General features: G+C 37.9%; 2 protein-coding genes across 2 annotated transcripts in view; one reads left to right on the top strand and one right to left on the bottom strand.

The window, feature by feature from the left end:
* The window catches only part of focad (focadhesin), a 205,073-nt gene that overhangs the window by 149,611 nt on the left and 38,226 nt on the right, over positions 1-17,236 (bottom strand). The window lies entirely within an intron of this gene.
* Positions 7,067-17,071, top strand: c21h4orf54 (chromosome 21 C4orf54 homolog). The gene is made up of 2 exons (XM_055196338.2): positions 7,067-12,087; positions 15,112-17,071. The coding sequence occupies exon 1, from the start codon at positions 7,464-7,466 to the stop codon at positions 12,060-12,062; it is 4,599 nt and encodes a 1,532-aa protein (XP_055052313.2). The 5' UTR covers positions 7,067-7,463; the 3' UTR covers positions 12,063-12,087; positions 15,112-17,071.

Raw genomic sequence — 17,236 nt, 5'->3', positions numbered from 1 at the left:
TGAGATGATGTTAAAGGATATAGAAACTGTAATTTGGTTCACTCAACTTGACTGAAAGTAAAACATGATTTTTTTCATGAGGTGCTGGATAGGGTTTTAATCTCAAGCTGCCATCTGAAACTCTGTGTTCTCTGCATAGAAAAGTGTCACGATGGAGGAAATGTCACTTTACTCTAGCTTAGGTTGGCATTTCAAAGCAGGGGAGTGGATGTTTTGGTTTTCATTCATAAGCTTTGGCACAAACGGCATTAATTAGCTTAGCAACTGAATACGTTGTGTTTCTTTACGTGGTTTTATTCAAAGTAGTACAGAAACCTACTGTAACCTACTGTAATGTTAGTCAATAGCAAAATGAAAAACATCTAGTTCTCTGACCCAGAAATTTTAGACCCTTTAAGGCACAAGTAAAAGCTTTAAAAAGCACTATTAAATATTTTTTGGGTTAAAACTTAATGAAACTTAATGAACTTAATGAAACATGCAATGATCTATTGTGCTTACTCTTTAAGAAGAAACTGGCATCTAGGGAAATATTACTTTAGTATCATAAGCACTTAAAGTTTATTAAATAGAAACACTGTGTTATTAAAGAAAGCTATCAATTGGAAAAACTGTGTTAATAGTCTTTAAGCCACACCCAAACAGCACAATTATACGTCATTTTTCAGATAATCTTGCATGGAATTAAAACATTTTGGTTACCAGCCTCTCAACCCATTATAGCTAATTAGTATTCTAATAAACTTATTTTACAATGTAGTCTAATTTACCCTTATCTTTTACTGTTACACTATTTTCACAGCCACGCAGACAACAACATAATAAAAAGTACCATAGTACAATTTATGTTTTTATGTGAATTGAATGCTATTATACAGTTTTAATGTAAATACCGTGGCATATAAATGTGTTCATTGTGGTATTCAAATTACAACGGTGTCACCATCAGATACCATCACTGTATCATGATATACCTCCAGTACCGTGGTAAAGCAGTAGTTTTTAAAGTTGGCCTAAAGGTCCTATGAAACAGCATGCTATTAAATAAAAGCAACATTTATTTGCCATCTCAGTTCTGGCATAATTAGATGTCGCTAACTGAAAAGTGACTAACTGAATCACATGTTTGTGTAATACCAGCATGTAGAAAACCCCAGAGATCCCGTCAGTATTTACATAGCAGACACTTTGTCCAAAGCGACTTACAAATGAGGTAACAAAGAAGCAATTAGAGCAACCCAAGAACAGCAGAAGTGCACTAGAACTAGTCTTATCAAGTCTAACACATACATAGCCAAGGGTTATTTATTTATTTATTTATTATTATAAGATAAAGATAGGAAAATAGAAAAAGACATTAAGAAGTGATGTGTGGCGGAAGAAATGGGTTTTAAAGACGGCTACAGTGTCAGCAGATCTTGTCGTAACCGGCAGATCATTTCAGAGATGTGGAACAGAACTAGAGAAGGTACGCGATGGTAAAGTACAGCAGTGGTTCTCAAACTGGGGTCCGGGGCCCCCAGGGAGGCCGCGAGATGTGCCAGGGGGGGCCCAGTTTTATGACATTTCAGCCCAGTCTCCTGAGGTTGCGTATAAATAGCACGAAGTGTAAAACTCGTGCAATACATACGCCAAATTCCACTTTGGCGTGCATATGATACGCAAGTCCTTCCCATTCACTTAAACGGGGCATCTTTTTTTGACGTTTTATTTATTGGTTTCTCAATTTTTTTGCAATTTTTTTACCATTTTCGCTTGGGTTTAGGGTTAGAAGAACTTTTTGTTATTTAAAAATGACATCCTAACCCAAACCCCAACTCTAACCCCAACTCCAAGCGACCATGGCTTAAATATGGACAAAAACATAGAGAAACCTGTATATTAAATAACCTTATTAAGCAAATCTGAAATCTAACCCTAAACCCAAGCGAAAATGGTTTAAAAAACAGAAAAAAATTGAGAAACCAATAAATAAAATGACAAAAAAAGATGCCCCGTTTAAGTGAATGGGAAGGACTTGCGTATCATATGCACGCCAAAGTGGAATTTGGCATATGTATTGCACGAGTTTTACACTTCGTGCTATTTATACGCAACCTCAGGAGACTGGGTAGGACATTTTATAAAATACATTCATTTATCATGAATTCTGTGTAATTAAACCTAAATAAGGCTACTAACCATCAGCACTACTTTGTATAACTTAATATGTTTTGTTTAATTAAAATGTTACATTTAAGAACAGTTTTGTCATAAATTTTCTTTGGCGGGGCCGCAAAGGAATGCACCATACACAAGGGGGGGGCGCACGTGGAAAAAGTTTGAGAACCACTGAAGTACAGTGTAGTAAGATTTGTAATTCTCCACTGCCCTCTAGTGGTAAAGTAGAGGAATACTAACACATGTCCAAAGTTGTGTTCAGGTAACAAACTATACCTGTTAAAACTAACAGACAGAATTTCAAAGAATTTACACAATAAAAGTATGTGATTGATTTTTATCATTTCAACCTATCAAGCCCTTTTTTAAATGACAGAAAGCAGAATTTACTGAATTAATATTCTTACAATAAAATACATATCATTTTATTTTCAGGTATTTTTATTTAAGATATGATGGTACACTCTAAAAATACTGGATTATTTTCAATCCAGCATTGGGTCAAAAAGAGAGGAGCACAGCCTTTGAGTTAAATTAAACCAGAAAATGTTTATATTTGACCCAACAATGGGTTAAAACAATGCAGCATTTTGGGTTGAAACAATCCAGCAAAAGTTACATTACAAACCAAGGGGCTGGGCTCATCCCTAATATTAAAATAACCCAGCATTTTAAGAGTGTAGTTATTTTTTACATTTTCAAATCATTAAATCCTTACATTTCAGTCAAAAATCTGGATCCTGTTTTCAAACTCATTTCAAATTCAAAGCAAAATTATAATTAAATTAAAATGCATTTTCAACTGAAATTTATATCTAAATGCTACACAACCCTTTTACAGTACAGTATAAGATTTGATTTTGCCATTAGGTATGAAAGCTTGTAGGGAAGAATGGCACTGTTTAATTTATTAATCACAGCACTAAAAAAATTACTTGTAAAATTAACCTAATAAAATCCTCGTAACAATTTGCATGAACTTTTTAAGTAAAATTTACTGCTTTAATTTCAACTACAACCTACCAAAATCGGGGAAAAAATCTACACTCTAAAAAAGTAGCTGTAATTATGCAGCTGGTTGCCAGTAACTTACTGTAGAAGATAAAGACTGAAAATGTTTCATGTTCATCTAACTTTGAACAAACTGTTGCTAGTAAATAACATAAATGTAAAATTTACAGTAAGTTACTGGCAGCTAGTTGCCAGTAATACCCAGTAATACTGTAATTTCTACAGGAATATTTTACAGTGTACTTAGTAATACATGAAACAATTGTTTAAATAATTAAGTAAATAATTTTTATTTTAGGAATTAGATTTATTTTAATTGTTAAGGTAAAGTCTTACTTTTTGCACTGAAGTATTGCTGTCCTTTAAATAGCAAATAAAACTGTTATATGGTAGATTGTATTTTCTGCTTAATATTTTCTTTAACTTAGTTGAGTGAACTTATTTACTTTTAGTGTTATAAATGGCATTATAACACAAAATTCTTGACTTACTATATAAGTCAATCATTGAATTGATTTTCCACAAAACACAAAACTGCATTTTTGACATGAATTGTCGGTACAGTGGAGACTACAATTTAAACTACAATTAAATGTGCTAAACACTGATCACCTGAATGGCGACTTCACAAAACTATCATTTACAACACAACAACATTCTTATTCTGTGAAAAAGCTTAAATATTCAGGCACAGGGGATTATCAAGCAGACTTGAACGCATTAAATTTTTTGATAAAAATGTAGATCGTTTTTAGGACAATGCAGTGATATATAATAGTTAAATAATACAAAAAAATAATATAATAAGACTTACTATTCCAAAACAGTTCATTTTGTACATTAATTAATTGTTTATTTGTTTATAATTTTAGTTCTTAATAAAAGTTAATATTAATATGTAGAAATTATGAGGGTTAATCTAATATATTTAACTAAACCAAAGATGATTAGACTTTTTTCGGTCTTGATGTAGCCTGAATCAAATGTACCACAGTTAAGTGCAAGGGATCACTATTACACTGACAAGAGCTATAAACATATCAAATAACTCCTTGGATCATTCATCAAAAAAAATCTATTTGCATTTCAATTTCCAATTCCTGTCCTCTCTTTAGGACACAGTGTGCTCAAAATGAGGTCTCACAAAAGAAGCTCTGCTGAAATACATTGTGCAAAACTTTAATGTTTTCATCTTTAACCATTGCACTTTATGTCAGCTATTAACCACAGTTGACCTTTAAATGCAGTAAATTTATTTTAAAGACCTTCAGATACACAGTAGACACTCTGCCTCCCATGCTGCTAAAAAAGTTGTGAAACGTGACACTGAAATCAAGTCCAGTCCATAGACTTTACTCTCACAAACATTCTATGGCAGACAGCATTCACTCGATATGGCCGCTCACAGAATAGGGTTTCTATGCAAACAAAGTCTCGGTTTCGAGCCAGACTTAATATAGTTCTCCAGACAAACCACCACATTCCCTCAGGGAGGCTTAATGTGCTATAAGTTGACTGGTTAAAACCATTTCATAGATATGAAGGGCAGGGTAATAGGGTGGTCAAATTTAAACCTAGTTGTTAGGGTGACTGTTGACCAGTGTCAATATTTAGGTAGGCCTAGTTAATAAAAACCTTTGGGTTTTTTACATAAACTTTTCATTTTTACAATTGTACAGTTGAAACATGCTTATTCACAGCTAGAAAATGAATGAAAATGAATTAATGAAGATACTATTGCATCTTAACTGGAAGAGCATGGAATGCCATGGATTCAATTTCCAGTAAATTAACAAACCAGTCAAATCTACAGCTTTACTAAGATAGTTTGTTAGATGTTTATTAATCATAAACATAATAGTAGCTTTTAAATAACCAAAAAACTGCATCAATACATGTAACAACGTTTCTTACAAAGGCTACAAAAGGGTTGATTCCTGAAAATAATCCATGTTACAGTGCATTGACCTGAGTTTAATAAAACTTCAGGCTGGCCTTACCCTTAAAAACTAATTCTCACCATTATAGAGATTAATTTGCAGGACAAGCTGGAAAGCCCCTGCCTTGGCTTTGAATGATGAATGACTACAGATGGTAGAACGGTCAGATTGAGTCTCAGAGTTATCAGTGAGATACTGTGTCTAAGATCACACAAGAACTGAAGTTCAGATTCACACATCACCAGACAGAGCCCAATACAGCTGCTGTAAACTGAGTGAGGTGTCAACTAGATGTCTTGCCACCATTAAGAGGTGACAGTTTTAAAAGGGTTCTTAAATGCCCAAAAAGTGATGCCCTGACTACATAAGGTTAAAACACTGCAATTCAATACAGGAAGTCTTAGAAGCCAGACTGATCAGTGCTGAAAACCATTACTAAAATAAATCAACATGAATTGGCTGGGAATCTAAATTTTATTGGAGTGTGTTTACCTAATCAACCTTAAACGTGGTGAATTGGTTTATATGATTAATGGATGACATGATTTAACACCTGTTGGATTAATAGGGGGGCTGCTGTAACTGTATCTCAATGCACTTGGATAGACAGGGGCCATTTAAATAGCATACTAAAATTACCCTGTTTGTGAATGCCTTCGATTCGCATGTGTGGGTTTGTGTGTGTCTGTGTTCATCTGTGTGTGAGTATACGGTTTTTAAAAAAGCACAATCGTAAAAACCCTAGAAAGAATGTGTGAACAAAATCAAAACCTTTCTGTTAAATAAATAAATACTGAAGCTTTAATAGCAGCACATTTGATCCATAAACTTAACACGGCAGCTGAAGGAATTAGGTCAGACCCTAGAAGTTGCTGCAGTCATTAAACGTGATATGACAATCGTGTGTGTGTGTGTGTGTGTGTGTGTGTGTGTGTGTGTGTGTGTGTGTGTGTGTGTGTGTGTGTGTGTGTGTGTGTGTGTGTGTGTGTGTGTGTGTGTGCGTGTGTGTGTGCGTGCGTGTGTGTACACTTCATAAACAATATTTCAGATATTTCAGGTGTTAGATAAACGTAATCTGCAAGTAATAAATTATGACCGTACTAAAATATAAAGATAAATAGCTATATTAGTGTACACACCAATGGATGATAACGTTATGTTATTTTAAGCTCTATGAGGTTTTATGTTTGTTATGTTATTCTAAACTCGCGCGCTGCAGTTTTGCATTTTAAGTGCGCGAGCCCTTTAAATTAGAATAGATTTTGATTGGCTGACAATGTTTGATCCTTCGTACGCTGACAAAGTATCAACCCAGTGATGTTGTATAAAGTTATAGTTGTAGTGTGGACTGTGATATTATCTTAAATGTGTAAAGATTTTTAATTCTTCCTTGTTTTGAGCGTGCCTTAATTCGCACCTGCTTCCGAGACAAGAATAAGTGACGTATTGTCTATTGCAAGGGAGCTGTCCACAGCAGTGGTGCTGACCTTGTTCCAAAAACGATTTCTTATACACCAAAATAAAATCTACAACAGGTTAAAATTGTAAATTCTAAAACAACATGAGTCCTCCACTGTTTACCTTTGTAACAAATATTTAACTGTATTCATGATTGCCTCGTGACCCTGCCTCAAAAGAAGCTCACTATAATGCCGTTGACAGAACAAAATCCCTCTCATACATTTGGCATGCTGTAACTGTCCAGTTAGATTGTCAACCTTTCCTTACTAGTACCTCACATGATTAAGAGTGATTATTTGGCTGTGGCATGTTTCTTTTGTTAAGACTGTCTGTGACATCTCGGGTGCGCACATTTGAGGGAGAGGCTTAAGAAGGATTCATTTTAGCACAAATGGTGTGTCGTGGAGTCAGCCTATGTAACAAAACACTTCACATAACATCCTAGTTCAAAAATAGCCGTTTTCTCGTTTCGTCACCTACTCTAAATTTGCAGTCATACGCATTTTAAGTGACAGAGCATAACAACAGGCTATGTCATGGAACGCATGCTCTGTTTGGGTTCGGATAAACCCTCGACCTCGCATTATTACGACAATATCTATGATATTTCCTCGCAGAAAATCGGCGGGGTGGTTTCAGATGATACTGTGAAAGAAAGTATTGGCGAAAGGAGCTCGCGCATGGATGAGTGTGAACTGCGCTGTCACCGCCGGTCCGCTTGTAAAATGACGGTCTCAAGTGCCAAACTAGCAACTGTGAGTGAGGAAGGCAGCGCAGATCGTCAACCCCACTAGATTTGGACATCAGGCAGTGCAGTAGGGATTCCTGGGGACAAGTGTCTCTTCAAAAACCAAAAACTTTTTAACTACAGCTTCGCATCCAACAGAGCCAATGGCGGCATCGGAGAAAACGCTCATTTACCGAGACGACACCGCTTCGTTTAAGAATTTGATTTCAAAGGATTTGCGCCTAATAGCTCCTCAGGAAGAGTCCCATTATGTGGATCTAAACGACTTGCTGGATCTAAAATTAGACAACACAAATGCAGTGAAAGCGACATGTACTGGCGACACAAGTCAACTTGACCGGATTCATTTAAATGCGTCAAGTGAAAAAATACACGAATCCAATAATTATTCCGGATGTCAAATGGACTGCAAGTTAAAAGAGAAAGCGGGAAAGTCTTGCTTTATTGAAACAGACCCTTCGAAAGTACATCAAGTCAATAAAAATGACATGGACTGTACCGAAACACATGCCGAACCGGACCTTAATTCAGAGAACGCGCCCGGCCAGTTGGAGACACAAGGCACAGACAATGACAATGACCAGTACACAGAACTGTATATGAGCAGCAGCAAAAGTGAGTCGGACGACGATGTTACTGTGGTGCTTTCAGATGATGGCACGTCAGAAGTTCACGAAGATGAGTCTCATTATATTACAACCCATGAAATCCAGCTTTTGGAGTTGGACCATGATGTGGATTATGACTATGAAACGGGATCGAGTTGGGACATCGAGCGCGACCACCAGGTCTACTCGTTTGTCGATTATGCTTTTTTCGACAGCGATGAAACGATAGTAACCAAAGAAGCAAGTATGAAAAGCCATCATGCGCAGGCCACGACAAGCGCTGCAGTTATAAGCAATAAGCCGGAGGACAATCTCTGTGATTCCGACAAATGCCCCAGCTCAAGCGAGAGCCTGTCAAAAAAACAGAACAGCGCCGGGCAGATTCAGTTATCCATTAAAGCCACTTCACGCGCTATAAATGAGCCAAGTCAACACAAACAACGTGGAGATATAAGTCGTTATGTTTTGAAAGAGGTGGGTGCAAAAGGCGACAAAGTGCGTGACAACGCAAAGTGTTTTATTGCTGTGCCGGGGCGCTTGCACTTTGGCAGCAAAGTGAAAAGCAAAGATGTGAACGAGTACTCAAGCGGTGAGTCCAGCGCAGTGAGCGAGCTGGATGACGCAGATAAGGAGGTGCGCAACCTCACTGCCAGATCATTTAAAAGTTTGGCATACCCATATTTCGATGCCATTAATTTTAGTACTTCCAGTGAGTCTTCGGCATCGGAGCATGGACTGGGAATCAACAGGTGGTCGACGTTTGTTGACCTAAAGTATGGCAATGTAAACATGCCTAAATCACGAGATCAAAGCTTTCTAGCTAATAAAGGCACCACATCAAACTTACAGTTCGCCAGAAAGAAGGACGGTAAGGGGATAACAGGGTTGACATTAACAAGTATGCGAGCGCCCCCCGTTGAGATATTTGCTATCAATGGCAATTTAGTTGGTCGTAAAAACGCATCGTCAACAACGAAAAAGATTGAACTTATGGGGAAGTTTTCACAAGGTCAAAGTGGGGTCATAAGGCTGACCGAAACATTAAATTTTCGGTGTAATGTTAAATCCGGGCAGCCAGAAAATGAAAGGCGCGTGAAAACTGCACAAAACGCTGGAGGATCACGTTCCACAGATGAAGTTACAAACACCTTGCCAAGCGCTCAGGAGAGTGAGGCCAGCCAGCAACCCTGCAATACATGGGAAACCATGGAAGACACGCACAAGAAAGCAGTATTCGCATCGAGTCTCCTCAAAAATGTCATCTCCAAGAAAATACAGTTTGAGCAAGAGCGCAAAATGGAGAGGGGCGAGATTTGCGAAACCCACCACGCGCCTTCTCCGTGTTTTGCGACGCATGAACACGAAGCGCAGAAGGAGAAAGTGAAAAGGAAAAGTTCCAAAGGGCTGCAGAGGCAAAGCTCGAAATTCTCAGAAGCTGACTCTGACTACACCATCGTCTGCGTGGATGAACTTGGGGACATAGTGGACAGTAATTCAAGCGATGCGAAAGACGACGGTCACACAGAAGAGGCTTTTACCAGTGCACCAGAAACGAATGTGGATTCGGCGAATGAAGCTGCGAATGATACTAAAAAAGGAGCATTCGATGCATCCAAAAGCACCCTGCTTCGAAGCCAAAATAGCGCGTTCAGATCGTGGAAGGACGAGGAGCTAGAGTTTCAAAAGGAACATAAAAACGATAAAAACCCTGAAGGGAAACTACAACCGCCGCACGAGTGCCCGAGGGAAACGAACTTATACGTCGAGTCGCCGACCAGCAAACACACTAAAATGTCACATTTGTTCGTGCCGAGTATCCAGCTTCCGTCCGCGGAGAGGGAATGCAGCAAATCGCCGCCGAATATAATTGATTCCGTGCGCGATCAAGGAGAGAAACTGCGCTCAAACACCCTGCACGTTACAGACGCATCGCGCGGCGCTGTAAAATCCAAGTCACCAGAAATTAAAATTAGTTTACGGAGCGTACGGGATAACAAAAGCCACCCGTTCGATATCGCGAAGCTGTTGACCCCCAATATAAGCTGTAACGCGGCGGGGCCGTTAAAGACAGCTGATGACACCAGATGCCAAGCGCTCCCCGCTGCGTTAAAGGGTGAGTCGTCGGGTGAGAAAATTCCTCACTTCATAGTCAGAGACATTAGAGATAACAAGGGTAAACTACAGCCACCTATACACCAGGTTAGAGACGTGCGTAAATTAGTTAAGAGCTCGTACCACTTTGTGCCTTTGGACAGTCAAGACAAGTCTACCCATTTGACTTCAGAAGGGGAGCACAAAACACCAAAGCAGAGCGCATGCCTAAATTCAGCTTCTCTCTCGCCCATCGTGATTAAATGTCAGTCCGTGAATACAAATAGCAATTTCAAGCAATCTGAAAATTTAATAGACTTATCTAAGCGAAGATTTTCAGATGATGTGCTTGAGCAGGACGCGTCATCCTCACAAGTTCCTACAGAGGGCGCCAAAAATGAGAGCATGCAGATCCAAAAAACAGTTAACACACTGCCTTTAGACAGCCCAAAGCAAGAGGTTCCAGCTGGTTTAAGAATTGAGGCAAGTGGCAATAAACAAGATAAAATGAGTGACATAAGTGAGAAAAAAACTGAACCCAAGATTGCCAACCAGGGTGCCTTGGAGAAATTGCAAGCTGCTGTCAAAACGATGGAGCAGCTGTATGTTTTTGACAAGAAAGAATGGAAGAGAAAATCAGAGCCTCAAAAAATAACGGATAGCCACGTGCTCTCACTTATTGCCAGGGAAGAGCATGGGGGGACGCTGGAGGAACAGGAATGCAATGCTATTGCACCCACAATAAACATAGATAGGCTTGTGAGACGAGATTCAAACACAGAGAAAGCCTCATCTGATGGACCTTTGTTGACCCAGTCTGAGATGCCTGCAAAAAAACAAGACAAGGAGACCCCCAACCCATCAACCACTCCAATCACTCACAAAGAGAAAACTGACCCTAAACCACTCGTGCAGCAAACAGCAACACCCAGTAAGAAAACAGCCCTGAGACACAGTCAAAAGCCTTTAGCCACAGCAACAAGTTGCATAAAAACACAGCAAACAGATGCATCAGCATCTCTCACTTCGAAGGGCCTGGCACCAAAGTCTCCAAAACTACCTGTGTGCTTGAAGACATCTCAACGAAAGCGCATTATAGAGGAGAGAGAAAGGCCAAATGGCAGTGAGACTGAGTTTGCCCCTCTTCAGTTTACTTCCACAGCAGATTCTGAAAACTACCTAACCATACCCGTGAAGCCCCACGCCACCTCCGCCGTTAAAAAAACAAACAGATCTGAACTCGGGAAAACAGCAGTTCCAGCCACGGGAGGTAAAACACGAACTGCCAGTCCACCATCTTATCTCAGTCACAGTGAAGTAAGAGGACACAGAGAGATCCATCCGTCCCCAAAGCGATCATCTATTGCCATGGAGACACGGTCCCCAGATACCCCTACTGCCACTATTTACCATACATCTCTGCCTCTTACGATGCAAGCAGCTCAACCTCAGGTGATTTGTTTCTCTCCTGCAGTTCAACCTTCCCCGGTCCAAACAGAGCACTTTCAGCCCACCCAAAGAAAGATGCTTTTGGATCCCACCACTGGAAACTACTACCTGGTGGACACTCCGGTCCAGCCGGTCACCAGGCGTCTTTTTGACCCAGAAACTGGGCAGTATGTGGACATCCCTATGCCTCAGCAGCCTCCAATGACCCCTGTCCCCTTGCCAATATCCCCTCTCGCCCTCAGTCCGGGGGCTTATGGCCATACCTACATGTTTTACCCAGGATACATGCCAACCACAATGATCCCCACCCATGCTATTCAGTCCCAGCTGTCTATGCAGTCAGAGGCAGAAGAAGGAGATAAATCCCATTTACACATGAGACAGCAGGAGGACACGGCTTACATGGAGAGCGCTTACTATATGCCATCTGGGAATTCGTCACACGCAACGTCTGCAGCCCAACACATTACCACCAGCAGGTTATCCAACAGCAAGCAGCCTATCATCAGCATAAGCTCCCAGCACGGGCCAAGGATCATTGCTCCCCCCTCCTTTGATGGCACAACCATGAGCTTTGTGGTGGAGCATCGGTAAAGGCGTACTCACATTGAATGCAAGTGTAAGTATTATTTTTCAATACATTTACATGCAGTTAGCATTTAGGACAGTAGGTTGTCCAAGAAATGCTGATATTATATATTTTACTTAAACTGAAAAATATTTGTGTATAAGAGAACATCTAATTTAAAATGTATTTTAAAATTTGTCAAACATCAAGAACAATTTTAGTTTTTACAATTTAGAAGTTACTTGCAGATTGTTTAGGCTTATAAAGTATCTGCATTGATCAAAATCATAGCAAGGATGTTTAATGGTAATTAAAGACATTTATTATAACAGAAGTTCTAGAATTGTAAATACCATTTAGGCTGAATTACTAAGCACTTTGCAGTGAAAAGATTTCTTATATATGTAAGAATTGCTCCCTCAATTGCCATTTGAAAATAATTGATGCACATGTGCCTTTTTTTGGGGCCTATGTATATTTTGCATCTGTAAATTATTCTTGTAGGTTTATTCACCCAGAAGTAACAAATATATTATGGCTACTGTTTTTGTTTTGATGGGTTATTTAAAGTTGTTGGATGCTGGAAGTTAATAGACACTATTTTAGAGCATTTGGGTTAGAACCAAGAGGCAACCTTCCGCTCTCTATCGTGAAGCCAACAAGGAAGTGACTTAAAGGGATAGTTTACCCAAAAATACAAATTCTCTCATCATTTACTTACCCTTGTGTTGTTACAAACCTGTACGAATTTCTTAGTTTTGACGAACACGAAGGAAGATATTTTGAGGAATGTTTGTAATTAAACAGGTAATGAGCCCCATTCATCTCCACAGTATTCTTTTTTCCTACTCTGGAAGTGAAAGGGCCTTATAAATGGTTTGGTTACAAAAATTCCTCAAAATTTCTTCCTTTTATGCATTTACACAGGTTTGTTACAACATGAGAGCGAGAAACTGATGACAAAATTTTCACTTTTGGGAGAATTATGCCTTTAAACTGCAATTCATTGACTGACTGCTAGAGACTGGCTCCAAAGGGGGGTCAATCCCATAGATCCCATATGTTAAAATGTAAAAGGATTAGTCCATTTTCTTTAAAAAATCCAGATGGTTTGCTCGCCACCATGTCGTCCAAGGTGTTGATGTCTTTCTTTGTTCGGTCGAGAGGAAATTGTGTTTTTTGAGAAAAGCATTCCAGGATTTTTCTAATTTTAATGGACTTTAATGGACCCCAACACTTAACACTTAACTCAACACTTAACAGTTTTTTTCAACAGAGTTTCAAAGGACTCTAAACAATCCCAAACGAGGCATAAGGGTCTTGTCTAGCGAAACAATTGTCATTTCTGACAAAAAAATGCACTTTTAAACCTGTTCTGTGATGCGCTAGCGCGACCTCACGCAATACGTCATTACGTCAAGAGGTCACGGATAATGTATGCGAAACTACGCCCCAGTGTTTACAAGTGTGGAGAAATCCTGGAATGTTTTCCTCAAAAAACATAATTTCTTTTCGACTGAACAAAGACATCAACATTTTGAATGACATGGTGGTGAGTAAACAATCTGGATTTTTTTTAAGAAAATGGACTAACCCTAAAACTTTTCAGCAGAAATAAATGTGTTTACACGCTGGTACAAAAAGTGTTTTTGGTCTGCATATCTATTTTGCCCTTCGTGACAACTGTGAGGGGGGTGAATGTTTTGTAAACTCATCCATTTAAATTATATTTAGCCTAAAAGTTCTGCATAATTAAGGGTGTGGCCATTTAAGTGACGGGTGACCTGCCACTGCTGTCACTACTTTCGAGCTAGGCTGGCGTGGTTTCAGCAACCAGCAACTTCAGCTTCACCCACGTCCCGCCTCTTTACCCATTTTCAGTTATCCGCAAGTGATGCATGGTGACACGATGCCGAGATGGCGACAGCAAACCCCGCCAACTATTGAATTAAAAAAAGCTCTTCACAAACCTATGGGGATGAAGTCACGGACACTATTTTTTACAGTCTATAACAGACTGTGCCGTGTACTCATTCTTGTGTAGGGTGCACCCCTCCCAAAGAAAATTCATGACATAAAGCAATCTCAAATTTAGAATTTGAATTAAACAAAAAATATTAAATTATACAATGTACTGTTAGTTGGTAGTTATATTTTTCTAAAGTTTGAATTCATAATAAATTTATGTATTTTTTATAAAATGTGCACTGGCACCATCTCGCGCCCCCCAGAACCACTGGGTTAAAGTATAAGATTCACAAATCTTTAGTGTATGGAATTGGGTTAGCTGGTTAAAAGATTGTTAATTTTATGATAAAGATCAATCAGAGACAAAGCATTAGCATTACAACTAAATTGTTTACATTTCCTTTCCCAATAATTTCGTTTATATGTCTATGACCACGTCACAGTTATTCATTGTATGTTTTTCTTACATTTTTTATAAAAAGTTTGTTTTCATATATGACAGTGCGGTTTGAAGGTTAAATAAGATGTATTTTTGTATTTTAGAAATGTGTACTTGTACTTGACATTAAAGATACAGACATTTGCTAGGAAAGATAACAATTTGATTGCCTTCAACAAAATTAAATGTTTATAAATATCTTATAAAATAGCATTCTCACAGATATCCCCAAGTGTCACTACTAGTGTTGGCATAGCAGTGGGAGGAGTGAAAGGGTAGCCAGCTTGTAGCATGTGTTTGTGCTGACATGTTGGACCACCTGCTGCTAGATATCAAGACTCACTGACCTGCAGAAGGGTGAACTTTTTATAGGACAAATTTATCTTAAAGGGAAAGACCCGGAGATGTGCCAGAAGCTTTGGCTGAAGCGTCTCATGTAAACAAATCAGTCAGCGTACTCTGTGGCACCACAGGGAGAAATGTGAGATGATTTTATGACCAATAATCCAGCTATTAACAAATGAAGGAAGGTTTTGGTGACTACAGGATCATACTTGATTTTGGTAACTAATCTGTTAGATGATACTGTGCCCTGCATTACTGACATGTACAATCTTGAAATGTACAACCGTTCAGTTACTAATATATTCTTGTTTTGTTTTACACAGGAGCCACACTACATCACGTTATTGTCCTGAACCTATTCACCATATTTTGGAATCATGATTACCATCACAAACATCATCATAATCATCCTTATCAAAATAACATTGCCCGGTTATTATTGTAGTTCTCTGTTTCAGTAGCGCACTTGTCTAACATTGTGTTGTAAACTGCTTTGTCTCTCAAATCTTTATGAAAGTTGCTGGAAATTGTAGTTGTGCATTATATACACATTTAGTTTATTGTTTAAAAAAAGTTTACTGTTGGCACCTTAAAAAAATATCAACCAAAGTAATCAGTCATATTAAGTAAAGAGTACCCATTTTTAAAAGAAATGACAATTACATGCCCACATATTTTTAATGCACATGTAAATTACATGGTATATCTTCTTTTTAGTGTGCATTTTGATGCACATTAAATAATTAGCTTTATTACATAAAATACATAAAGTTTCTTCGTGTATCACTTATCCTTTAACGGAAGTTCTTTTTGCTGACCTTGCTTCTCAACACTTTTCCTTTAGAGGCGTTCTGCAAAATGATTGGATTACAATTTTATATTGTATATTTTTTGTCGTTTCCTGCTGGTATTAAATAGACCACCACATAAAAACACACAATACTGTGTGGATGGTGGGGTGAATGGAATTTTTTAGGGGATGGTCCTCTATTTTATTATAGTACCAGTAAAGTATGAGTGTGTGAGCGAATGTGTTCACCAGATCACTTTGATTTGGTATTGCAGTTCCTTCTGTTCAGGCAACAGTGATAAAGAATCAAGGTCAAGTGAATTGATTTCTGGTAAAGATATGAGAGGTATGTATGTAAGAGATTTTTTGTATTTAAATGCATACTGCTACTCAGAGTCAAATATCCAGTCACTCTGCCCAAATAATTTTTTGGATAAGGGATTTTAATCTGCAAATACTCAAATTTATGTATCACTGTAATTTATCTGTTGTATGTTATTTTTGCTTGATTTGTCTCTTGGTTTCTAAAGTGAAATCGAATTGTATCTATTATATGATTGTGTTTTGATAGCCCTATATTAATTTATCATATAATTCAATATTTCAATAGAAACAGGGCCAATTACAGTACATTTTAGCTCCAATTGAAATTAATTGAATTGTCTATAATAAAAATGTATTCTTTTTTAACTACAAAGAATAGCCATCTCAGGACCCGTATACAGTGAAAAAATAGTTCTTGATTAGAATTTTTTTGCTTAACCTAATGCACTTTTTAAAACCCTTTATTTCAAGAATGTAATGTAGGTTTACATGAATTGAAATGAATGATTGAAATTAATCATAGCCCAGACTCAGATATTTCTGTTGCACCAAACTAACAAATCAAACTATCTTTAAATTTGCAATTATTTTAAATGTTTGTCAAGCAGAGTCAGTACATTTGGTTACTCTGTTCTTTTGGACAAAGCTTGATTTTTTAATGTTCTAAGTATATCAGTGTTGGAGCTGCTGGTCAGTCCGTTAAGTTGTCTTTGAGAAAGTTTGGTGTGCTGTTTTTTCTTAAGGTTGATCAGAATATCAGAGCATTTCAATGACAATGATTTTTTAAAATAAAACATAATAAATGCAGATCAAATCTGTACAGCACTGTATGTAAAAATGTGTTTAGTGTTTAGTATGCACTGTATGTTGATTATGTGTAGTCTGTACAGAGGATAATGCAAAAGACTTGTAGTGATGTAATCAGGAATCACTTGATGTCATAAAGGCAAACGTGTTTTATAAGTCACATCTTATGAATGGTGTTTGAGTAAGATTCAAATGATGGCAACGTAATGTTTACAAGGGTAAGAGGCATGTGTAAAGAAGGGTATGTGTAAGTAAGAATATACTATTGTGTTTGGAAAGAATTAAGACTGAAAATCAAGGGATTGCAAAGATAGAAATGTTTATTAAGATGTTCTTATAAATAAAACTGTTTGCATAAAGAATTATTGTTTTTGATTCCTTTGCTGACAATAAAGTAATATTGTATACTTTTCCAAAGATTATACTTAAAAAGTCTAGGGGTACTGAGGGTACCCAACATTGTCTGGTATTTAAACTAAAGTTTGAAAATATTAAGAATTAAAGCATTTACTGGGAATTGGTTAGAT

This window comes from Misgurnus anguillicaudatus, chromosome 21 (genome assembly GCF_027580225.2).
Source record: "Misgurnus anguillicaudatus chromosome 21, ASM2758022v2, whole genome shotgun sequence".
In the NCBI taxonomy this organism is placed as follows: domain Eukaryota; kingdom Metazoa; phylum Chordata; class Actinopteri; order Cypriniformes; family Cobitidae; genus Misgurnus; species Misgurnus anguillicaudatus.
Note: the sequence above shows the minus strand (reverse complement) of the source record. Positions and strands in the feature narration are given on the sequence as shown.